At 44.4% G+C, this 24,866-nt stretch overlaps 1 protein-coding gene across 5 annotated transcripts in view; it reads right to left on the bottom strand.

Annotated features, from left to right (window-relative positions):
- EBF1 (EBF transcription factor 1) overlaps window positions 1-24,866 on the bottom strand; it is a 449,793-nt gene that overhangs the window by 3,050 nt on the left and 421,877 nt on the right. For 3 of the 5 annotated variants that reach the window (XM_024760169.1, XM_024760170.1, XM_024760171.1), the window contains exons 12-15: window positions 13,598-13,663; window positions 12,372-12,549; window positions 11,522-11,701; window positions 7,497-7,691 (exon numbers count right to left, since the gene is read on the bottom strand). In XM_024760169.1, coding sequence (XP_024615937.1) covers window positions 7,497-7,691; window positions 11,522-11,701; window positions 12,372-12,549; window positions 13,598-13,663 — 619 coding nt within the window. Of the gene's footprint in view, window positions 1-7,080; window positions 7,150-7,496; window positions 7,692-11,521; window positions 11,702-12,371; window positions 12,550-13,597; window positions 13,664-24,866 lie in introns of all 5 variants that reach the window. The other 2 variants (XM_024760167.1, XM_024760168.1) reach the window with 1 other exon arrangement.

The following is a 24,866-nucleotide window of genomic DNA, read 5'->3' as shown; positions in this document are numbered from 1 at the left end:
CCCCCCGACGAGCTAGTTGCTTGTCTCCTTGCACCTCTCTGCCTCCTCAGCTAGAAATGCAGCGTATCAGTATTTGCAAGGGCCGTGATATTGTTAGGGTTGTTGGAGATTTAAATGAAACAACCAGTGCGAAGTGCTTAGCCCGGATCAGCTCCTAGTTAATAGAGGTGGGCTGCTGTTATTTTTAACTTCTGCCGCTAAATTAGCTGTGTGACCGGTGCGAACTGCTTAATTTCTCCGGGCTTGTGTTTCCTCGTATGAACTAGGTACCATCCGATATGGAACACTTCACAGGATGGGTATGAGGAATAAAGGGATGAGTGCAGAGTTCCGGATGGCAACTTTGAAGTATGTGGAGATGAGAGCGATGCTTACGTTAGAAGCAAGAGGCAGCCATCTTTGGCTCCCAGTGACGGCTTAACATCCTGTCAGGCAGAGAGGAAGTCATTGCTTTCTTTTTGTTGGCAATTCTAAATTTAAATGAATGTGCTTGTCAGTGGTGACTGCATCTAGGAAGTGACCCTGTAAATTTCCCAACTCTCATGTCTGCGAGAATGTGCCTTTGTCTGTAAGCGAGCCCCAACTACCACAAATCCTGCAGTAGACGTCGGAAGGCCAGGTGAGGCTGTGAGCCCTGTGCGCCCCACGTTCCTCTGCTTCCCCTACCCCAGCCCTGGCATTTTCAATTCCATTTTTTAAAAAAAGTATTTTGCCAAACACTTTTTCCGTTAATTTTTAAACCCATCTGTATTCACAAGGAAATTTAATCCACGTTTCTGATTCATTTACACGTAAATCATCCACATGTTGTTTTGCAAGAGCCGTTTCGCAGTCCAAAAGCTCCTGGAGTCTTTTTTGTAAGCCATCATAAGCCATTTTTCTTAGAAACAGGAAGTGTCACTTGCCAAATGCAGACCAACTTAAACCCCCAAAGGTTTGGGATCCACTGGAGATGCAGTCCCCTTAAGATTCAAGTGAGCCCTGGATTTGACTGAAATGGGGAGCTGGGTATTTCAATCCAAGCCTTGAGAATTCAAGATGCTGTAGCTCCAAAAGCAAGGGGGAGGTAGCGGGAGCAAGAGGGTCTTTGCAGTGTGACAGCTCAGCGTGGTCCTGCCTCCCTAAGGATCTTTTCCTCCAGGCTGGAGGTGCGTCCAGGCACCTTTACTAAAGGCAGGGCTTTCCGTGGGAGTTCTAACCCTCTGGCAAAATAAGCGTGTGTCCTTATGCCTTCCGCCAAAATCTGCTGTGTGTGCCTGGCATTAAAGGGCAGTCTCCTGCAGCATACATCAGGCAGCGTCAATATGATACAAAGCAAAGTAGAAAACTGACCAACTTCCTGCTATTTCCGTCAGTGGACCCAGCCAGAATGTATCAGCTGGGCCCTAAAAACATCAGGATTTTTTTTTTTTTTTTAATTCTAGATGACCAGAATTTTTTAAAAAAAAGAGCTACTCAGTGTTCTGCTACCTGAATAGTATGTTAGATCAATTAGATTAAACTTCTGTTAGGGCCACATTAAAAGCTATAAAGCAAAGCTAAGTGATGTGCTGCGAGTCCACAGATGACTGCTTCTTAGTCTGGAACACAGGAGTCAAAACCTCCAGCACCTTGAGAGCCCAGGCTGGGATCATGAGTGAGCAAGGTCCCCTCCGTGCGGACTGAGGTCTGTAGGGTGGGTGGCACTCTAAATGCTGCCCCGGTGCTGCCGAGCGGGAATGCCTGCTCACAGGCACCCAGCTTTCCAATTACTTCTCGAGAAGGTGAGCAGGTGGATTTTTTTAAAAGATAAAATAGCCCCGTCTATATGTGTTAGCAAAAAGTTAAAATTAAAACCAAGTGAACAAACGTACATATCTGGGGGTATCTAGGGCTGGCTGTGGTCTGCCCGCAGTTTCCTACCTTTGCTTCGTTGGCCTTCAGATTCCTCTGGGGGTCTAACAAAAGCCAGGGAACCTCTCTCCATAAGAAGCCCCAGAGGTACTTACACCCAGAGTTTTGCACATAATATCAGGGGGTTACAGCTCCCTAAATCTCATCCGTCACTTCCTAAACTCCAGACGCAGAACCCTCACTGATGAGTAAATTTTGGGAAAGGAGCTCCCTTTGTGGCCTCTGAATCTAGGCACCTCTAAAGCGGCCGTTTAATAAAGAAACCTCATTGCACGACTACAGGGAAGCTCCCGGAATGTTAGAAGCTGTTTTTCTTGTATCCGTGCTGTCATCCCCAAGATTACTTACATGGGTGAGAGGGATGGGTGTTTCAGGCTTAGAATGTTCCAGAAATGCCACTGGCACACGCACTTGGCCCAGTAGGGCCCGTGAAGATTTCCATGAGGACACGACAGTCTCAGTAACATGTGCCAAAGACATCACGAGACGGAGGAGGCTCTGCCATTCCCCTGGCTGCTGGGTGAGCACGTGCCCTGACCAGAGCGCAGAAAACTACTGGCTTGAGAGGCAGTGCATTTTTCAGTGTGATAAGAACAAAGACAAAACGGAAAGTTTTGCCGAGCTGGGAGAGTTTGGAGCGAGAGGGTGGAATGTGGTCTTCCTTGAACCACCATATGTGTAAGAAAGAATGAGGAGCTAATCAGGAACAGAATGGGGGGGGAGAGCTTGCACAAACCGAACATGTGCGTGGAGCGAAGGACAATTCCAGGAGATTCGCTACCAGGCTGCAGAGAGCTGGGTGAGGCCGGCCAGCCTGCGCTTCAGGGAGGTGGGGAGAGAAAGCACAGGGTGCGGACAATTTTTGTAAAATCACTCTGGCCTTTTTGTTTTTAATTCTTCGCTGCGGAGACTGTCTGGGACATGGTTGGGGTTTCAACTCCCCACACTGGGGACAGGTCCAAGGGCATGGTGACAGCATTCTTGGGGCTGCCTGTCTCTTGATTAGTGAAGTCCTTTGAGGCCTGAAATTGCAGAGAATCCATGCTGTAGGGGCACATCTTGAGGAGAAGGGAAAGGATGTCTCCAGGACAACAGCTGAGCGTACGAAGTGACTCAGGTCTCTGGGCTCTGAAAACAGACACACTTGGGGACTCTAAGATCAGGATTGATCAGTGACATTATCTACGTAAGAATGGAAGGAGATTTCTCTGTGTTTTTATCTTTAAATTCAAAATATGTCTGAATTTCCCAAGTGTTTCATGGGATGTTCACTGGTGTTAACATTCGGAAAAGTGTTCTGTGGGCAAAGAAGTGCAGAGAACAGAATGGGAGACTCTCTTTTTCTTTAACCGCGAACCGCGGGGTGTCTCAGAGCCTTTAGTTAAACATACGTGCATCGTGACTCCAAGACAGTGATGCAGTAAACACCAACTTCTAGGTTTGTTTGACCAGAACATTTTCTTTTTCTTTTTTTTTTTTAACAGAACATCTATGGGACCCCAGAAGTACTGAGATAGAGTTGCTTTGTCCTAAAAAATTTCTCAGACGAATCGTAAATCGTCAAAGGTATTAGCTACCTGGGAGAGAAAACCAGTTGGAATCACAAGTAGAAACTGTGAATTTTAAAGTATCAGTAAAGAATGGAACTTCTGACTCCCAGGTAAGGACTTCCTGTTCAAGCTTCTCCCTGCTCCTTGGTGCCTGTGCTGCAGAAGGGTGCACAGCCCCCAACACATGACTCTGGCTCAGGTTGTCCTTGATCCTTCTGCCTGAAATGCTCCTCCCCCATCTCCCTGGACCCAAATCCTACTTGACCTTCACCCAAGGTCCAGTTCAAAGGCACCCTTCTCCACTAGGCTGCTCTGAACTCTCCCTAATCTTTCCCTCCTCTGAACTTCCACAGCTGGGCATCCAGCCTCTCCCAGACAGATCTGCTTTCTTTCCCCTGGTGTCATGTTTCCCCTAACACAGGAAAAGCTTTTAAGGTCAGCATTTTCTGGTCCACATGGTCCTAGCCCAGTGGCTTGACTATGACCATTTCATTTAGCACAGGGGCTGATACAGTAGTCGGTCGGCCTGGGATTTAACCCCAAGCTCCCGCTATGTGCTAGCTGCGTAACTCTGGATGAGCCAGCTTGGCTTTGTCTCAGTTTCTGCATCTGTACAATGGGGACAGTAGACAGCCTATATCTAAGACTGGTTGGGAGGAACACATGAGACAGTGAAAAAGCCAGGCTGGGAAGAAGCCCTCCCTCCCACGTCAGTGGCTGTGACCATTGTCATCACCATCATGTGAGACCACAGTGCGTATCTGTTGGGGAATAAACGTGAGTGCTGTCACCAGAGGAGGCTGAGAAAGGGCTGGTAGCGAAAAGGGCCTCTAAGGAGTTGGTTTAAAAAAAAAAAAAAAGAACGATGGACAATTAAGAGTGGTAGCTGGAGGTGAAAAGACCTTTAAAACACTTAAAACAACCTAAATGTGTCACCTCTAATCTTGTTTATGTGGTCAGTTTGCTTAACCAACTCTTCCTTCGTCACCTGCCCTGTCTTAATGATCACGATTCTGAACGAGGTGGGTCCAAATGAAGCAGGTGTTACTGTAACAATGCAAAGGAGGAGGGCTGCAACACTTCAGAGATTCTCACCCTCGATTCTATAACCCACCTGTGTCCTTTCTTTTCCTTCTTTCTTTCTTTTTTTTTTTTAAATAGAAGTGGAATTTAGACAGCTGAAGATGAAGTAATTCTTTAGTTATGGGCCTAGCAGCCTCCAGTCAGAATGTCACTTTTCTCAGGGGAGACTCCAAGGCAAGAGCTCCCTGAAAACGGTGATGCATCACACCCATGTCCGCAGGGACAGCGCACAGAGGACAGACGTGTGATCCCAGGTGTGTGGGCCCTGCCTGGCGAGTGGATGGTGAAGAGTGGAGTGGGCAGGAGGGAGGACAGCTTCCAAGGTGGTATCAGTGAACGTGACTTTAATTTCTCAACTCATTCCTCCTCTGCTGCCACCTCCCCCAAACTAGGGACGTTTGATACATGACAGTATTGGAAAAACAAAAACCACCAGAAAGCATCTCCAGGACACATGCTCAACTAGAAGGAAAGGGCAGTGTCATCCACAATAGCAAATCCAGCACAAAGCATGTCCCTGAGTCACACCCTAAACCCTCCCAGCTGTGAGCTGTGCATTAGAAACGTGATGGAGACTCAGCTGCTGATCAGAAGCGGGGAGCAGTCTCTGTACTTTCGGAATCTGTGCAGACATGGGTTAGAAATGCCCTGGGGGTGACAAATGCACAGACTTTCTATGTGTCCCTGTCTTGATGCCATTTCATCATTACTTAAGCATACACACACACACACACACACACACCACCAGAAGTTCCCTAGATCCAGGAGGTTCTAAAACTCAAGCTGAGTCCCTACTTTCAGTCCCTTCCTGCTCCCTCCTTGGCCCACATGGCATGAAAAGACACTCGGCCTCACAGAACGGCTGCCCACTTCAGTCACCGGTGGCCAGTGATACAGCTGTGACCCTGCAAGAGCCGTGGGCCTTTTCTTCTCAAGCGCCAGCCCTCCACGGCGGATTACAAACCCCGTTATACCTTCTTCCTGACGTCAAGTCTGTGTTTAACAAGCATTGTCATTGGCAGTTCAAGAATGGTAGATTTCTGCTTTCCATGGGTTTTATCCTTACTTAAACCCATTATAAGTTACGTTCGCTTAAGCATTATATCCTCAGTTTGCCAGCTGGAGGTGTACTGTGCGTGCCAAAGCATTATTTTCAGCGGAAAGAGAGACTTGCGGGAATGGGTGTCTCCCCTTTGTGGGGTGGGCATTTCCTATCACAAGGAATATTGCCTGAAATGTCGTTCCACAGTCCGATTATCTCCCTTTTCCCTCTAAGAAGATAGCTTTGCCAGTGTATGTATATATTTCAGGGAGGGGGCAGGGGCACTGACCTTGGCTGTGCCGGGCAGACTGGCCAGCAGGTCTCTGAGGAGTGCCTTGCTGAGCCCTTATGGAGTCAGAAAAGGAAGCAGGAGCTCAGGCTCAGGAGTCACACAGATGGGGTTCAGTTTGGCCTCCACCATTACTAGATATGTGACCTTGAGCAAACGGGCCCTTGACTTCCTCATCTATATAATGGGAGTAGTACCAACCTCATAGGGTCTTCAAGAGAATGGATGTAAGTTTACATCAGTGTGAAGTGTCCTGTACAGAGTACGTGTATAGAAGTATAAATAGATAGAGATGTAAGAAACAGGGCTGCCCCCCTGACCCCTCTCGACCTCCATGACTCACCTCCACCAGTGAAGATGGGCAAGCCGGCTGCGAAGGAAGGCTCCGTGGGGCACTGGGTAGGCTAAGGGTTAGGGCGTAGACCCTGAGGGTTTCTGTTCATCCCCACTGTTTCTGGCTATGCCTATGGGCAGATGTTTTCTCTCCTTATGCCTCAGTTTTATCCTCTGTACAGTGGAGATCATAATCGTCCTCATGTTTCATCAGGAAGTTGTGAGGATTAAATAGGATAAAGCAGGCTCAGTGCTTAGCACTGGTCAGTGCTCAAGGAATGGCACTGATGATGTTATTGATCTTACTTCCCCGCCAGCTGCCTTACGAATCCTGGATACGTCTCGTTTACCCCCTCTGAGCAGTAAAGTGCTTGGAAGCTGGAGGGAGGAGGTGAACTCTTGAGCCTGAGTTTGAAGCCAGCCTCTGCCACCCACCCCTGTCGGAAGTCAAGCCATTCCATAACCTCGCTAACCTTTCGCTTTCTCGTCTCTAAGGTAGGGGCTCTGAGTGCTGATCACACGATCCCACTGTGGGGAAGGAGGGAGGTCATGCAGGTCAACACCACAACTCAGTGCCAGTAAGAAAAGTGTAAGAAATGGTGGGACCCATTTTAAAAGGTTGGGTTTCTTCTCAGTGAATAGAAAGGTCACCTCAAATTTGGTTACTCTGTTATTTTCCATATTCCATGAGGGGGAGGAAATCGAACAGTTTTGATATGAACCAGAGTCCTCTAGTAGCACTTCGGGGTTTCTGGTTCCCAGTAGTAAGTCTTGGGTCCTTGGTCTAAGATGCTGTAACCTCAGGGCTCTGGCTTGGCCAACTCACCCCCTCCCCATTATCAGCCCCACCAAATGTGCATGCTGACACAGGCAACAGGAAGGGAACCTACTTCAGGAGAAGGCCAGTCCCGGGAGAGACCCTGCAGTGGAGAACTTGCTAGAGTCCACAAAAGACTGATCTGATTATGGCGACCACAGGGAATGAGAGAGGAGAGAGAAACGATGGCATTAGTAAGTGGAAACAGTATTCTCAAGCAAACCCCAGGCCTGAGCAGAATTGCTGGAGTTGGAAAGAGAACTGCTCAGGCAACTCCAGCAGAGGAGGGATTGGACGGGGGGCGGGAATGGGGGGGGCGCGTCAGGGACCAGGGCCTACGAGGGTGAACACAAAGGAACAGAATAGATGAGGGTGGACAGAAGCAGGCAGGCCCAAGGCCGATCCCCTCGCAGCAGTGGCGCATCTGCTTCAGGCCCTGGGAAGGTGAGTCAGGGCGTCTGGTTGGCCCGGGTGGGGCCTGGGGCTTACCTTGCAGGCTGTTCCCGTTGGTGCTGGTGCAGGTGGGAGGTGGGGAGGTCTGGGGTCTGACCACAGGCGCAAAAGCACTCTTCTGTTTCACGGCTGAGACCATGTTGGCTGGTGAGAAGGAGAAGATGCCGGAGGAGCTGCTGCAGTTGGAGGGGAGGCTTGTGGAGGAGGCCATGGTGGGGCTGGATGGCACGACTAAGGGGCAATGGGAAAAGAGAAATCAGTGCCTCTCCTGGTGTCCTGACACAAGGCGGCTCAGCTCCGACCCTGACACCCATCCTTCTCAGGCCGCCCTTCTAGCAGGAGCCTTCCCTGAACTCTGAGGGTCTTGTCTGCTCTCATCATTTGGTACTCGGCATGTGTTTCCTTTTGTTGTAGGCCGACTATGTACCAGGCAGCGTGCTAGAGCACCCCAAGCCAGGAAACAAGAGCGCTCTTATGAGGGGTCGAGTACCACATGATAGCCTCAAAGGTGAGTATGGCCAACTCTGGGGAGGCAGGGAAGGGAGACCAAAGAAGGCTTCGTGGAGGAGGTGTCAGGGGAAGCACTGCAGGTAGGGCCTAAACTAAGGTTCTAGCAAAGGGTCTGGGGATACAAGAGACAGGAGGAAGCCAACCTGAGAGAGTGTGGTCACCAGTGGAAGGAGAGGTGTGAGGAAGAAGAGTGAGTTGAAGGCAACACCAGGATTCCAGCTTAAGGCACTGGCAGATGGTGGTGTGTGTGTGTGTGTGTCGCCTGTCTCCCCATGGAGCTACAGCTTCCTGAAGGATATGACTGTATCTTCCTGCTCCACAAGACAGACAGAGGTAGGTCGGAAGCCAGGCGGGTAAACAGCCTGCCACGTGCAACACGTGTGACTAACGCAGGACTACAAGTCAAAGTTTCAAATTCTCTCTATGCCCCGCGGAGCTGTACAGAGATGAGTGTGAACCAATAAGCAGCAGGATCGGAGCCTTATGTAAATACTCACAGTCTGGGAGTGGTGGGGACGTGAATTAGCAATGATAGGAGGAGACCTTTGGCAGTTCAGAGAGAGAGAAAACCTAGCTGCTTGGGGATACGAAAGAGTTTGGGCGGTGCACGTTCTCCACCAACCACAGTCCTCTCTGCCTGGCCTTTCTTGTGCCTGGCCTTTCTTTTGCCAACTATCTTTTGATAGTTGCTAATAATCTCAGGTCACTTTAGGAGACAGATTTTGAGCACACGAAAGCCCTCTACACTCAGGACTGGTGCCATCACACACTCACCTTCCATTTCCTCCGTCTCCTGGGAAAAAGTATGAATCCTGTCTGATGATTTTCAGGCACTTCGTTCAAATTCTAGGCACCGCCTCCTTCACTGTATTATTTTTCACATTATGTCATAAACCTTATATATTGCTTTATCACCTGCAAGAATCTTCACATCTTTTTCATCCATGGCATTGGCCAAGCCAGCTTAAATTGGGACCTATTACATCCTTTTGACACCTGAGCAAACCCAGCGAGCTGAGACTCAGAAAATAGTCCAGTGACTTGCCCCAGGGCCAGTAGCTGGAAGGTGAGGCCAGGAAGCAAACCCAAATGCAGTGCTCTTTCTACTGGGCTACCCTGCTAAGCAAACAGATTGCCATCGGACAGGCCCCTTCCCATGAGCACACCAGCATCCAAATTGCCAGTTAGGTGGCCTCCGCCTCGGCCTGCTGGCTTTGGAAAGGTAGGGAAGTGGTTATCAAATCGGGGTGGTGGGGGGGTAGGGGAAATGACCCCTTGTAACCAGCCCTCAGCACTACACAATCCAGACGCACTGGATGCTCTACGGGGCAGAACACAGAGCCGCCATCATCAGAGTTTTCACAAACATTTTCTAAACTGGACTTTTTCTTTTAATGAGACCAGCATTTTTATACATCTCTGAGGATTTGTGAATGTGAAAATACGCTCAATAATAACACCCATTTAAATTGCAAAACTCCTGCACTGGAGGTTTGATTTTTAAATATTCGTAGACTTGAAATCCTGCTGGTTCACTGAGGAAGGCAATTAATCTCCTTGGCAAATGCGATCATTATGTGTATTTAGAGGTGGGGAGTTTGGGGAGGGGGCGTTAACAGAGGAAGGGGTGAAATATAGTCAAGCAGTTCCATTTGTTATAACATTATTAGATATCAGCCACTATACCAGAAAGTGTGTTCACCAGTGGAATGTCTTATTTTATTTTTTATTCTGTTTGGAATTTTTCAACATGAGTGGTTTATGAATAATTAAATATTATGGAGACAAAAATTCAAATCAGCTGGGCTTTGTGTTTATTGTTTTATTTGCATTTATGCAGATAAAACTGTCCCATCTGAGAGCCTATTTGAGAATTTAATACTATATTTGTGAGCACTGAGGAAATCAATTAATGGAAATTAAATGTTCGAAGTTTCGTAGTCTGACGGATGTAATCTCAGGCTCAAGTCGCTGGGTGTCTGCAAGGGCTTGGGAAGACAGAGCAATCCAAGCCCCTCAACTGAATTGCTACCACGTAGCAATTAGGTTATGGATTTAATTAAGAACGCCACCTTTTAATTTTCAGGTCATGATTGAAACATTTTCTGATTGAGTAGAAGGGAGAACACTGAAATGATTGATAGATCTGTGAGAAACAATTTTTTGACAAATCAAAATCTAATGTGAAACTGACCCCAAACACTGATGATCAAGCAGACAGACGTAATAGATGCAGATTATTAGGGGGAATTTTAAATGTTCAACAAGCTGCTGATTCCGAGCAGATCAAGTAGAAATAAAGAAATACAGAGATTTAGCAAAAATGTGCAGAAACACAGGACACACTGAGCCTACAGATTCACCAAGAAGGTAAATGGCCCTAAGTATTACTTTCAGAAATAACTTCTCACAAAGACCAAGAATGATCTTTCCTTTTTCAACAGCCTAGCACACTCCACATTTCCACTATCATCAGAGAAAGCATCCTTTTCCGTATTTTTAGCTGAGACTCTCATTTTAAAAACGTGACCATTCTTTCATTTAACAAACAAACAACACAGCGGCTATCATCCCACAAAATTCTAAGAGTTTACATATTTTATACACCGGAAGAGCCACCCACATTGTCCAAGATGAACTTGGTTTTCTATGTAAAGATCCTCAAAGGGCGACAAAGAGATTGCGCAAACACAGCCTATGACATTTTATATGTAAAGATGCCAGTTCCCTGAGGTTCTTTAGATGCAATCTAAACGTTGCATAAAGAAAAGCCTTTAAGCTAAGCTTCTTTAAGACAGGGACGAGACACTGTCCAACAATTTCTTGTGTGTGTGTGTGTGTGTGTGTGATTTCTTTTCATCATGCCAAATTTTTGGAAAAAAATAAAGTGTGTTTTTTGATTTGTTCAGTTTTCGTTTTTTTCTTTGTATATATCAAACACAAAGGGGAAAAACTTTCCAAGCACTAAAAAAAGAGATTTTAAGTTTGGATAGTTGTTTGTTAGTATGCTATACTACCAGCACCACTTAATATTATCATTCTGTCATTATGATTAGTACCTAGATTTGTTGAATGCATCTCCTATGGGCCAGGCCTCAGGACGAGCTCATTACGTGCATTATTTTATCCAAGTCTCACAGTAACTGTCTGGGAGCGGGTACTGGTTCCTTCCCCATTTTACAGATAGATAAAGAAAACTGAGGTTTAGAGGGGAGAGGAACCTGCCCGCAGCCACCAGTCAGCAACTGGTAGAAGAAAGAGTCAAACCCAACTCCATCTGACTGGAAGCTTGGGTTCCTGCAATGACATCACGCTGCTGTTTTGGTTGCAGCCGAGTTCTGTGAGGGAGATGGGGAGGATGGTGAGCAAGGAGGGCAGAGATTCCTGCCGGGGACCGTGCTGGCTTTGGTCCCATCACCTGGGCCTGCACCTGGCGGGGCAGGGGCCCTCAGACTGGGGACTGGGGAGACCTGCACAGTGGGCCACACAGCACGACGCCCAGTTCTTAGAGCAAAAATGTGCAGAAACACAGGACACACATCTCTACTTACTGGCATAGGGCGAGTTGGCAGCTGAGCCATTGAGGAAGGTCGGGGAGCCGCCCAAATTGGACATGGCGGCAGTGCCGTATCCATTCATGCTCGTGGTGACCGAGTTATAGTTGGTCTGCTGAGGGGTGGTGCTCGGCACGTACCCATGTGGTGATACGCTGCTTGAGTTGCGGGTGAAACCTGAGGGGCGGGGGCAAAACCAAGGATGAGGTTGGGTGGGTGGCGGATGGGTGGCGGGTCTGAGAAGCTTGGGGAAAGGAAGGTCTCTGTTTCTTGCCCCACCGCTGCATCCTGAAGGGAAGGGGCCAGGTGATTCATGGCTGGATTGGTGGTGCTAGCTCCGTGATTAAAATGGGAAGCGAGCAAAAGACACATTTCTCAGGAGATCATAGATACTTAGTGGGCCTGTGAGAAGTGGCAGTGCAGGACCTATCAATCACTTATCATTTGGGAACAGAAATAAATCCTAATCTAAGAGACATAATACCCTGGAGGTAACCGGTTCCTACCCCCTGGGCAAGGATGATGTGCTTTGGCCCCTCCAGAACTTGAGTTCCACCCCTCCTTGTGATCTGTCGTTCATGTTTTACAGTGAAAAGTCAAATGGTGAGGTAACTAAATGCATGCATTCTTTCTACCCCTCCACCAAATTACCAGACATGATGGCTAGAACCAAAATTCTACAGTAATATCTGATACACACAGACTAGGAATCTCCCCTTTTGGGGGAAAAAAAGAAAAAAAGACTTTTTAAAAATAAACACTGTTTTGTGCCAAATAAATGGGGGTGGGGTAGCTTGAGGTTGGGAAGGGGCAGGGAAACGGGGAGGGGAAGAGTGGGGCTCCTGACCCTGATTGGTAGCCTGCGACGCCTCGGAGACATTCACAGCCAGTTGTCCACTGAAGGAATTCACGCCCATCATTCCCGCGTGGACCGAGGTGTTAGTGAGGGCCGGGAGCTGGCTGTGGTTGCGGGGGACACTGTACAGGGCCTCTGCGATGTCAGCTGCTCTCTTCAGAATAATCTCCTGAAAAGTAACAGGAACATCCCCCTTAGCTGCCCAGTCAGATTCCCAGCAGTACCACGTTCCAAGTGTTGACTACAGGCCGTGCTTAGGGCTTTCCGTGGTTAACAGCACTACCTTCTGCAGCCCTCTCAACCGACCTGTGTGTTCCGTCTCATCATCGTCACGCCCATACCACGGATGGGGCAACTGAGGCTCAGAGAGGCCAAGACCTCACTTCAGGACACTTACCTATTTAAGGAGAGAGCTGGGCTGCATAACCCTGTTCGTCGGACTCTGAAAGCCCATTAACTCAGCCAGTCCCCTCTATACTACCTCGCAGTACAGGACAGCAACCTGGGGCTTTCCTTCCCCACAGGTAACACAGAGAACTCTGGGGTCTCACACACACACACACACACCCTGCAACTCATCTCACTCACACACACACACACACACACCCTGCAACTCATCTCACTCACACACACACACACACACACACCCTGCAACTCATCTCCCCAGATGAAGTTAAGGGCAAGTTTACATGATGACCTGTGTCCCTGAGTATTAATGGGACTGTGTCCCTTGGACACTGATTCAAATGACACAAGCAAGGAAGGAGGATTTCTCAGACTCAGTTTCCTGAGCAAGTTGAGTCAGATACATGGAGCTGCTCTACGAAATAGAAGCAGACAATATTCAGGCCTCATTATACTTTTTAGGAGAAGAAATTAAATCTCCCTTTTCCTCCTAAATTTTCTTGAAAACCTGAGAGGAATAAGACCAAGCACCGGTAACTCTCTTCTTCAGTGATGAACTACATTCCCACAGAAGAGTCCTTTTAAATAAAGTACCTTTTCTGGTAAGAAAAAATTATTCCCTAGGAAAGGCATTAAAAGATTTACAAAAGAAGAGAGAGAGAAGACTTGAATGGCCTTGCAACCCGTTAGGTCCGAATGACTTATACACTGAACTCATGCAAGAGCTTTTGTATTTTTCATACTCTTTCATTCTAATAATGACTCCAGGCACTTCGGTTGAATGTGGAAGGTTCGAGACCCACTGTGCTCACCTGGTTGTTGTGTGGCATCCCATACAGCGCTTCAACCAGATCTGCAGCCCTTTTGAGTATCACTTCCTGTCAGGGAGAAAAACAGATACAATCCTCTGAGTGAAGGCAGGATGTCATTATCTTTTCACATCATCACGTACCACTTTCCTCTGGCCATCCTTTGCCAACGCACTGCTTTAAAAGAACCCCCGAATGGCATTAAATCACCAATGTATCCCTATTCACGTACACACTTAATCAAGTCAAAAGGTGAGCATCATTGGTACTGCAAGATAAAATACATCACTCAATAGTGTGCCATAAGCACGATAAAGCACTCATATGTTTATTGCTGAATACAATTGCGAGGTCATTTACTAGATTACTATGATGGATGTCAGTTGGTGCATGTTATGAATCCCTAAGATGTGTTTATTTTGCACTTAACTGCTTATTCCAGGAACCATGACCTTATCAGACAGGTCATTTTCAAGAGATGTCCAATCAATCTTCAGCAACTAGAAGCATGTAGCATTAAACTTTTGTTTATCTCCCTTGCACGGCAGAGTCATGATATAAGGGGGCGATGTAGTAAACCCATCTACTGGGGCAATGCACTGTTTTGTCAGAGGTTCTCACAAAAGAATTCTCCCTGCCCCTGGAAGCTCCCTCTGCACCAATTTTCATGACCGGCAGAGTCTGTTTCTCGTCTAGCCATTCTTTGCTATTTCAGTATTGTTTGTCATTTTCCCCATTTGCTCATTCATTCTCCTTCTAGATACATGCTCCACTGCTCACTCCAGGTGAAGAAAAAATGTCTCCTTTTCATTTAGGTGGGCTTCCATATTTAGCTAGCATGTTTGTTTCTAATAATATAGGGCGCTCTACAAAAATGTGTGTGGTGGTAATTCTTTTTCATTCTAACCACAAGAAATCGTTCCCTCTTCATTCAGCCCTAATTTTCTGCAGATTCATTTATACTGGAATGTGAAAAGGAAAGTTAAGCTAGATACAAATAAAATGGAGGTTTATCAGAGGAGCAAACATAAAGGCGTGGTGTGGTTATCAGAAGTGATTTGCAAGAAGATATGTTTATACTATTTTTGCTGTGGGTAAAGTTTCAGAAAGAAGTTTAACTTTAAACATTTTACACAATAGATTTCTGCATGGAGAAGCAGTGCTGTTCAATTTTCACATACTGCAGACGCTGATCAGAAAATAGGGATATAATTGCATTCATTTTGCTGTCACCATAGCCTCTTCAAAAATTCTTGAACAACTCTTGAAATGACACGCTTTTAGATACATATTAGCATTTTTCGATTTTAAATTCTCTATAAGATAAAATAGTTGTCATACTGCAGTAACTACTTGTGACATATATAATGTCCTAAATTCAAAAATGAGATAGAGGGGTTTTCAGTTCTCAATAAACATTTATGCTTGCCTTAAGCTGCTAGACCCCATTTATAAAACAGTTCTGTTATTTTTCATATAAGGAGTGAAAAACATTATATAATCAATGGGGTTTGAATCAATACATCTGAAATAATTTCTTTATTTTTTTTTAACGCAAGCTACAAGATAATCTACCACTGTTTGTTTGCAGTGCTGTCTGACAACAGCAGTTAATAATTTACTATGGTATGGGCACAGTAAACCCTATCCCCAGATCCAATCAGCTTGTGCTGCCTCCACTAAAACCTCACGGCTTTATCTGGCTCTTAGGAAAGATGAAAACAAAACAGGATCAGGTTAGTTTATTTACCAAAATTTGACTTCTCTGGGTCTATATTCATTTATTTCTTCAAATAAATATTTATGCCAGTGTTTGGACTTGGCAGAGAAGGTATTTTTCTTTTCATTTCAGGGAAAAAAAAAATACAAGTCTCTGTCAAAAGCAAGATAAGGTGCAGTCAGAAACTGCACTTGCAAACTTCAATCTTGGAACAGTATCACTGAGGATTTAGAGCAGTGTTTCTTCTTTTAATTAATTTCACAGAACCAGGGATGAGGGAAGGTAAACTCCACAATAAACTCCAAGATCTTTGAAGTTTTTGTGCCTGAAAAATTCCAACTATCAGTGTAGGCTGTATATTTTAAACTGATACATTTTTGGTGATAACATTTTTCAATAACATAATCTACTTGTTCCTTTTTCTCCTTATTCAATACCCAGAGCTCTCATCACCATTCAATCCTCTGAAAATGAAGCTTGTGAATCTCACTTCCTAGAGTTGCCGCCTCCTTCAATACAAAGAGCCGGGACATGCTTTCTACTAGGCACGTTGCCACCGTAGGTGGGTCAGCAGCCAGCATTGCTTCAGACCAGCAGTCTTGAGGACAGTGCGTGAATCTGATGTTGTGTCCTGGAAGTGACTCCCTTAAATGATATCTCGCCTATTTTAAAATGTCCTTCATCGTGGTATCAACTACGGGGTTTAAGGGAGGGTCCACTTTTGGCTCAGCTTTGCCAATGTGATTCAGCTTCCATTAGTTATTTCTGCAAATGGGAAGGAGAAAGGAAATTTCTGGGTCCTCTGTGAGTTAGTGCAGCGGACCTGCAAGGTGCTTGGATTTTGGTGACCAGAAAATTGCTCTCACCTCCATGTCATTATGCTCCCAGTGAACTAGCCCCCAAGCGTGTTTGTGTTGGGGATCTAATATATTGCCTTTCAATCAGAGCTGAGAGCCACTGAACACACAGACAGAACATGACGAGCAGGTCAGGAAAGCAATAAAGATTTTACAGAGCTGTCCAAGGTGCTAAATTTACTCAATAATGGTTTTGGCACCATAGTGTTAACCTCTCATTTACTACCAGTTTGAGGGACTAAATTGAAGTAGCTGACTTCATTTACCTTGAAATGTATATTTTATGACATTATGTAAGTAGATTGAAAGGGCACTGCAGTTTTAACAATTTAAAGGCTAAAGCATGTTTAAGATGAAACTTGAATATTTATTGTATATTACACTTAAAGTATATAGAATGTTAAAATGTATTGATTAAATTTGTAAAAGGCATTATAAAAATGACAGGTAGTATAAAAGATGTATGCCTCTTAAAATCAATCTGATAGTATACGCTATCTCTTCGGTGGTCACAAGTGTAATTTTTTTGCAGTTTTATATGGTAATTTGAAAAATCTGTAATTTCACATTAGGAAATGATTGAGCCTGGGATGTTAAAGAGAGAAATTTCCCATAAGGGGACAAGCTGGATGTCTCATATAATCTTTTGTCTCTGAAATTGTTCCTAAAGTCTTATTTTTTGTGACATTAGGAGGGAGCATCGTGTAAGGATCCTTCCATTCTAATATGCAATTTTAATATTTCTGAAAAGAGAGAGCACTTGACAAGTACTAATATCTAATTTTTCAAAGCATTTATTTGTCAGGAGAGATTTTCTCTTCTTTTCATAATGTTTAAAACGTCTCGCTGCTTGCGGTTTAAAACATGAGGGTAGAGATTAGACTCTTCCAAGATAATTAATCCTATCCTTGGATTAAAAAAAAATACATATCCCATTGGGGAATTAAGAAGACAAATACCAGTACCCTAAATAGTGAAAAGCCTCAGAGTCTCCTTGTAGAGCTACTGCTTGTTCTCCAACCTGCATTCTGAGTCAGACTATTTTTCTTTTCATGGCTTTGGATTTCTTCTCTCTTAAAGAAAGAGAAAATGTGTACTCCTTAAAAACTGCAACAACTCTTTGCTGACCTATTTCCTTTCTCAATTAAAACCTGTCTTTACCTGCCTTCCTATGACCATCGATTGATGATTATGTGAATGGAGATCTGGAGAGGAAAAAAAAAATGGATGAACCATACTAAATCTGCTTAGAGTTAGTAGAAACACTAGGAAGATTCAAGGATGACTGGGGTTCGAGAAACAGTTCAAGTATAATTGGTACAAGTTTTACTATGTTTTGGAACCTTTATAATGAAAGTGCTGAATGGGCTACAAATGCAGAGAGAAGATTTGGCTTTACTTCGTATGTTGCAACCCAATCAGTTAGCAAATAATTTGTGAACTTTCTCTTGTCCCAGCAGTCACACACCGATATTACTCTCCAGCACCTTTCAAGGCACCCTGTCTTCCCAGAATTAAGGTACGGCGTTCTGTGGGAATTGCAAAAGACTTCCGCCACCATCTGGTCCTATCCTCTTTATCCAATCTCCTCTCCCTAAACATCTGAAGAACTGCCCTCTATTCTGGGCTAGTTAGTCCTCTCCAGCCTGGAAGTAACATGTTGGGCTCCTTCCTATCTCCATACCTTTACTCATTTTGCCTTTATTTGGGAAGCTGGCTTCAGTCTGTGCCCATTTACAATATCTTCCCATCCTCTAGGGGCCTGATGATGAAGGTGGTGCTGGTGGTGGTGGTAGAGTAGTGGAAAACATAACCGTTGTTTATGGAAAGGGAAACATGAACTCATTCAGTCTTCGTGGTGAGGCTCCGTATCGCCGTTTGGCAGACGAGGAAACTGAGACTCAGGGAGGTCCGCCAACTTGCCCTGACGTCACACAACTAATGAATGGCTGAGTAGGGATTCAATCTCAGGCCCGTTAGACGTCAGAGCCTGAGCTCTTCATAATTACACTATCCTATCAGAACTAATTCCACCTTCACTGAGACCCCAGCTCCTAACCTCTCTCATTCCTCTGAAAAATAGTGCTGACTGCACCGCCCAGCACTGCACAGAAGTGGACACTGTGGGGTCATTTTGCTCTGGTCTTAAATGTGTGAGTCTCCAATCTCCACAACCAGACTACAGGCTCTTTGAGGTCTTAATCTCCTTCTCTAAGCCCCTAGCACTATGTTCAGCAAACCACAGCCCCTGAGAAATTCTTGTTGAAGAGCTCATTTAAGATCATCACTGATTTTTAAAAGCGCGTGCTTAATTTACATGAGGAAATGACCGAGTCATGTATTTGGCATAGTTTATAAAAGCAGAAGACTTAAATTTGGTGCTCCATTTGGCTCTAGACCTTTAAATCCAATATATAAATTCCCAAAGGTCAAGTCTTGATCACTGGGGGGTGTTTTAATACCACTTTTTTTTTTTTTAATGTGAATTTGCTCCTTCACTCCTGCTGGCTTGTACTTACATTTTAATTTTGTGATTAACATAATGAATCATGTCGGGTACAGACATTATCTCAAGTTATAGGCTGCTAACAACATGAGGTTTGTCTTGATGTACATCAGCCTTTTATTAACTATACTCCTAGGCTCTTAGAAATACTTAGGTATTTGCACACTCTTAGGGACCAGGCATATCATGTCTGATACGCAGACATGGCTAATTCACCTTTCCTTCCATTTCATGACAATAAACCCTCTGAGGAGTAATCACCTTCCATGTGAATCTTCTCTGCAGCATCTGATCTCAAATGTGTTGCTAATAATTTCATATTCACTGGGCCCACCTAGCCTTCCAGAGAGAATGGGAAGGCTGTCTAACCATCCAATACTGAGCCCGTTTATAAACCCAGTTCCATGTTTTGAGTCATTTAAACCCAGATGAGCGGGGGAGATGGCCTGAACTCTCTTTCATTCAGAGCACATGTAGACCAACTCATAAAGCCAGATGGGTACCCGTTTACCAACACAACATTAATTTCAAATCTCAGGATCAGATTTTGAGACTCTGGGAACTCCCTCATAAAATTCAAGCCCAGGGATGCTTCTGTAATTTGGGAAGACAACCTGTGCTTGGCTTTATGCTCCCTCAGTTAGAAAATAATGTTTTGAGGGACGAAGAAGAAAACAGAAGCTAAACGTAAACGTCAATTATCAAAGTCAAGTTGACCTGGGTGATTCCCGAGAAAGAAGTACAATACTTTCCTGTCACTGCACATTGCCCTGTCGCCCATGTATCACCACTCTACTTTGCCCTATCAGGGGATTCAAGATACAGTGGGTTCAAATATCAGCAAAACAAAATGAAGAGGACCGGCAAAATCACTCCTGGTTTAAAGTCCATAAGCACCTATCGGCACTGAAATCAGCACTGAATCCATTCACCTCCTCACGTTGGAGTTTACTATTGGGTCCAAATTTTAAACAGTATATTCAGCTTACTAGCCTTTAACTTCTATTCTAGCTCTTTCCCCACTTGCTTCTGAAACTACTGATTGGAAAGTCTAAAAGCTGAAAAAGTGATTGGAAGTTTCTGGCAGCCCATTTCCTGTAGAGCTGGATGTACAATGCAATAAATACTAGTTGACTGAGAGGCATTTCTGTGGAGGGTAGTTTTATGTCCCAACTTCCTTTGTGTTTATTCAGCCAAATGGAAAATTCCACAGTGGCAGACTTTGCATCCTAAAAAATCATAGAATGAGGGCAGTGAGGGAAGGAGTAAAACAAACCAAAATAATACTTGAGCACTGTTTAGCTTCCGATCCTCTGAGACATTCCTTAAATTTTTCATTTCTTCTGGTAATATGAACTTCTCGAAATAGAGCTTACCGCAGATCATTAGAAACCTTTATTGTCACACTTTAAACACGCTTTACTCAGAAGCCCTATGACCGAGAGGAGTCACTCTCATCTAGCATGGATATAATTAAACATGTTTCCGCTGAAAGGGGCATTCTCATTATGGCTAAGGACCACTTTAGAGTAAATTGAAATGGAAAGGAGGAGCATAGATGAGGTGTAGGTAGCAAGTGGTTAGTTCTAGGGAGGCATAAAATGCCAAATGTGTAACAATTATATTTTACAGCCCTGCATTCTGAAGACTCCATAGCATTTTATTATAGAAGAAGCTTCAGCTGAAGCTTACTGAACGAACATTCTAGCGCACACTCATTGCCCACAGTCTTTAAAGAAAAATAAAATTCAAACCATAATCAAAATCTGCAGAAATATTCAAAACAAAGGAATCAGATATTTTAAAAGGGTCTACTGCTATTCACACGAGAGGCATCGAAAGTGTTCTAGTCTAAAGAAAATGCAGGGGCTTGAAGGGGGGGCTTCTGAACCTCCTCTAATTTTAAAGTTGATTTTGTGTTCAGATTAGATGACACCCCTCTTACTTCTCAAACATATGATTATGTATCATCGTGCCGCGTGGCTGGAGACGCGCCCAAAAGCTTTGCCTTTGTTACAAACGTGGAAGACTTCTGAATCCCATGAAATTAAGGTAGGTTGTAAGCTAACGCAGCTACATCAACGTAAGACATGCTAACTTACATGACTGACTTTTACAGTGGAAAGGAAAAGGCTGTTTTCAGGCAGCTGTTATTGCCTCAATGGGAAAAAGAAAAAAAAAAAAAAATCAATGAAAGTGAAATGAACAAGAGATTTTGTCTGAGTTGCAGTTAATACCACTGAAGAGCTATGGATATTAAAAGGTCAACAAATAAATTAGCCAGAGTGTTATGAAATGAATGATTTGGCTTATAATTTTATTGACTGAAAATTGTTCACTGCCTATTAGACCAGGTAATTTTGATCTGGTGCCTCAATTACTGTTCCGTAAGCAATAATATAGTTGTAAGAGCTGCTGATTCGATCGCGTGACCTCTGAGAAGCTGGCTAGGACAGCTGACTTTACTATGATGGATAACCAAGCTTGGTCTCCACGAGGTGCGAAACCTCCCTTTCCTGCAAGGGGATCTCATAAAAGAAACACTACACTTGATTCATTTCACCAAAATGTTTGACTTTTCAAGTGTCAGCAGTTAAGTATAAATTGTGAAGCCAGGTATTCCTGAGAAGAGTGATGACAATGGCTTTCCCCCTCTTTTTGGTCTCCTGGCATTCTCTTCTAAATGGTGTCATGGTAATTGGTGAATGGGAGCCTGGGGTGCTTCCCGGCACAAATACAGTGAAAAATGGTGTCTGCACCCTTGTGAGTATGACCTGCTTGGAGGTACAGAGCTGAACTTGGTAACCTCTGGCTGGCTCTTCTTATTCCAATTCATTGTACTGGTTTAAGACCAACGCTCTGGGTTAGATCCTGCTGAGTGGCCTTGGAAATCGACTTTCTGATCAGGATGAAAGTCTCTGCTTAAAGAGAAGGCTGTGGACAGAGGTGGCTTTTTCAGGGCTAGGTTGTAAAGTCAGCACATGAAACAAAAACTGCCTAGAGTCAAAATTACCCTTGAAACGCTTTTAAGTTGCCAAGGCCTGGGCTCTTAGAAACACAAAAGCCAGAAATTAACCACTTGTGTTTCTCTTTGTCTTTTGGCTGTGGCTTCCCTTTCCCTAGGGCAAACGACAATAAATATCTAGTTTGAAAGTAAAAGGACCACTGAGTGAACAAAGAGACTCATTGTCGTATGTATGTCCCTGTATGTCTGTGTATGTGTTTGGTGTGTGTGTGTACAAATGTATGTGTATATTTATATTTTTGGACAAGTACATGTAGTTAAACTTGAGTAAGTGCTATGTGCAGGCTGGAACTACACTGGACTTTAACGATATCTAAGGAAGGCAAAAATAGAGTTGCTTTTGGTTTCTTAAATTGTTGAACATCATCAGTTATGATGTGTACCTCCAGAAGAACGGTATCTGTAAACGATGATTCCCAAGGCTTTACTGATGGTCCTGACTATAACTGCAATTAAAATCCACTGTCTCAAGACTGCTGGGGCTCACTTCTTATTACTCCAGTGGTTAATTGAAGTGTTACTCAAGGCTGAAAATAGTAAGCACGGCCAGAGGCCTCCTAGTGTCTCTGTTTCTAAGGGCTTCGGTCTTGAAGAGGAGGATGCTGGGTGGTTAGGAGGAGAAATGAGCCCCCGTTTCCTCCTGTGACTTCTTCTTGAACTAATGAGTAATTATATTCAAAGCCCCTGTACACGGGGTGTGATACAAAGGTTAAACTTAGTCCCCCCCTTGTCAAGAGCTCAGTGCTAAAAGAACTTGAAGGAGGTTCCGGAATTCAGCTATTGGAGTAACTGTTATTACAAAGTCCCTACAGCGATGACTCTGGGGCTAAAGAGAAAGAGAATTATCTCCCAGGTTTGTATGTGTGTGTTTTTAACTCCTACTGCCACTTTCCTCTGGCTAAGCCATCTGTGAGCTACCCTCAGTCTATGCTAGCACCTTCCCCTTCCCCCCACCCCGCCCCCCCGCCACCGGCCAAACTTGAGGGATTTTTAAAAATTGGTTTACAAAATTGCCTTTTTTCTTAAAATTCCCTTTTCTTAATTCTAGGAAGCAGTGCTTAGAGATACTGGCTCCGGAGTCCAATGGAGTTGGCTCAAATCCTTGCTCTGCCATTTTTTTAGCATTGTAAATGCATGCCTCCGTTTCCTCAACTGTAAAGTACGGTTCAGACCAGCATCTGGCTCAGCAGACATACAGTGAGTGCTTACTGAGCAACAGGCAGCAATAATATTGATAACCCTCACTTGTTTTCCAGAAAACTTGGGCAGATTATATGCATTCTTAGAGTCAATGCTTTGAGTGCTCCTTGAGGTGCAATCCTATCTGCAAAACACCGGGAAAGATTCTGAACAGCCTAATGGTGAGGATGTCTGGTGAGGTAGAAAGCCTCCCCTGACAGCTGTGTGAGTGGTCCTTTCTGAGCCTCAGTTTTCTCATCTCTAAATCGGGCATGATTCAACAACGACAGAGTAACTTACTGCAGGGTCAGTCAGTTAAAGATAAAATAAATAATCTAAAAAAAGTGAGAATTAAAACTTTTGTGGGGGTCATGGCCTTTTTAATGAAGCCGTAGTCTCACTCCCCAGAAAAATATGTGCATGTGTGCATGTGTCCATTGGACTCATCACACACACACGCACACAGTTCTATCTACAATTTCAAGGGTGCACGGAACTAGGCTAAACTCCCCTGATGAAAGAAGCATAAGTAGGAGGGGCTACCAAGCCCCTAAACTGAGCATATCATCAAAATGGGGAAGTGGAATTTGCCCGTGAGTTTTCTGGCAGATACGGAGGAGAGAGGGGGAAAAAGAACTGCATTCCATAGTGTGTGTTTTTTGACAAGAAAATGCAGAGACAAAATGGTTTTTGGAATCAAACTCAAGCATTCTTTTCCTAAGAGCTGAATATACTGCATGATTTGCTTTTGTTGCTATATTTTTTTGTTTGAGTCATTTTGGTTCCCAGATAAAATGTTAATAGATTTTCTTCAAATTAAAAAAAATAAATAAATGAGTAAGACGAGAGAGCACGTCCAGTGTCACAGTGTGGAAGATAAAGATGTACGGTTTTTCTTTATCCTTTTCTGAAACCCTTAGTCATCCCCTTTTCTACTAACAGGCAATGTGGTTATGCAAAAATTTCTTATGTGTATTTTCACTGATGCAACTGCAGGTTTTGAATTACGGATAGTCTTTGCATAAAGACTAAAACAATAAAAGCATAATTAGAATACGTGGTATACAGCCGACTCCAGTTTTATTTTGCCCCAGCTCTGTATTTATGATAAATCACTAACACGACCGCTCTTTAGGGAGAGTGATTTTGGGTCTCGTCTCTCCATTGAGCAAAAACAGTGCCTGTGACTAGAGGCTGAATTTCAATTCTGCAAGTGTACAGTGGAACTGAATAATATTTGGCACAATGCAGTGCACAACCGAGCCACTAAATGGCTGATTTACTAAATTATTATTAGATGAGCCCTTGCTGTTCCAAATGCAAGTGCAGTCACTGCCTTCCTTCGTGGTGTGTTCAAATTGTTCTGTGTTTAAATATTCAGCATGAGGCTAATGTGAACTGATGAACTGAGACTATAAACATTCACTTTCAATACAGATAGAGCGACAGAGATGAAACATATCATGTGGCCTGCGGAGGTGAAAATGATTTATATTTAAGGATGTTGCTGCCTACTTCCATTACTTTAAGGTACTCTTAATTAGCATTAAGAGTTAGAAATGACTAATTCCCATGTACAGGAAGAGGAGGCTAGGGTTTTTTTTTTTTTTTTTTGTTTTTGCATGCCAGTGCAGGAGAAGTTACCACGAGGCACTGCTGCCTGTGCTGCTGTTCAGAACCTTGAGTTTTACTCATGGTGGGGTGCACCCCACCAGCAGAGTCATGTGTCTGCTGGGAGAACTATGGTGTCCGACAGTCAGTGTTTTTTCTCAGCCCACCCAAAGGGTCTACAGTCCATCCTCACTACCATCCATCCCTCTGCAATCCACCTCCCTTACCATCACATCTACTACACCTGCTACACGGACCCCCTAGCACCTCACTCTCCACGTCACCAAGCTTCTTTACTGACACCTGCTGGAGTGAAGAACAACCCTTTGCTCCTTGGGCAAAGATAACCCCCTCCTCTCCTTCCTCCCCTTTGA

Source organism: Neophocaena asiaeorientalis, unplaced genomic scaffold (assembly GCF_003031525.2).
Source record: "Neophocaena asiaeorientalis asiaeorientalis breed wild unplaced genomic scaffold, Neophocaena_asiaeorientalis_V1.1 scaffold336, whole genome shotgun sequence".
Taxonomy (NCBI): Eukaryota; Metazoa; Chordata; class Mammalia; order Artiodactyla; family Phocoenidae; genus Neophocaena; species Neophocaena asiaeorientalis.
The sequence above is the reverse complement of the archived record's forward strand: the minus strand, read 5'-3'. Positions and strand labels throughout refer to the sequence as shown.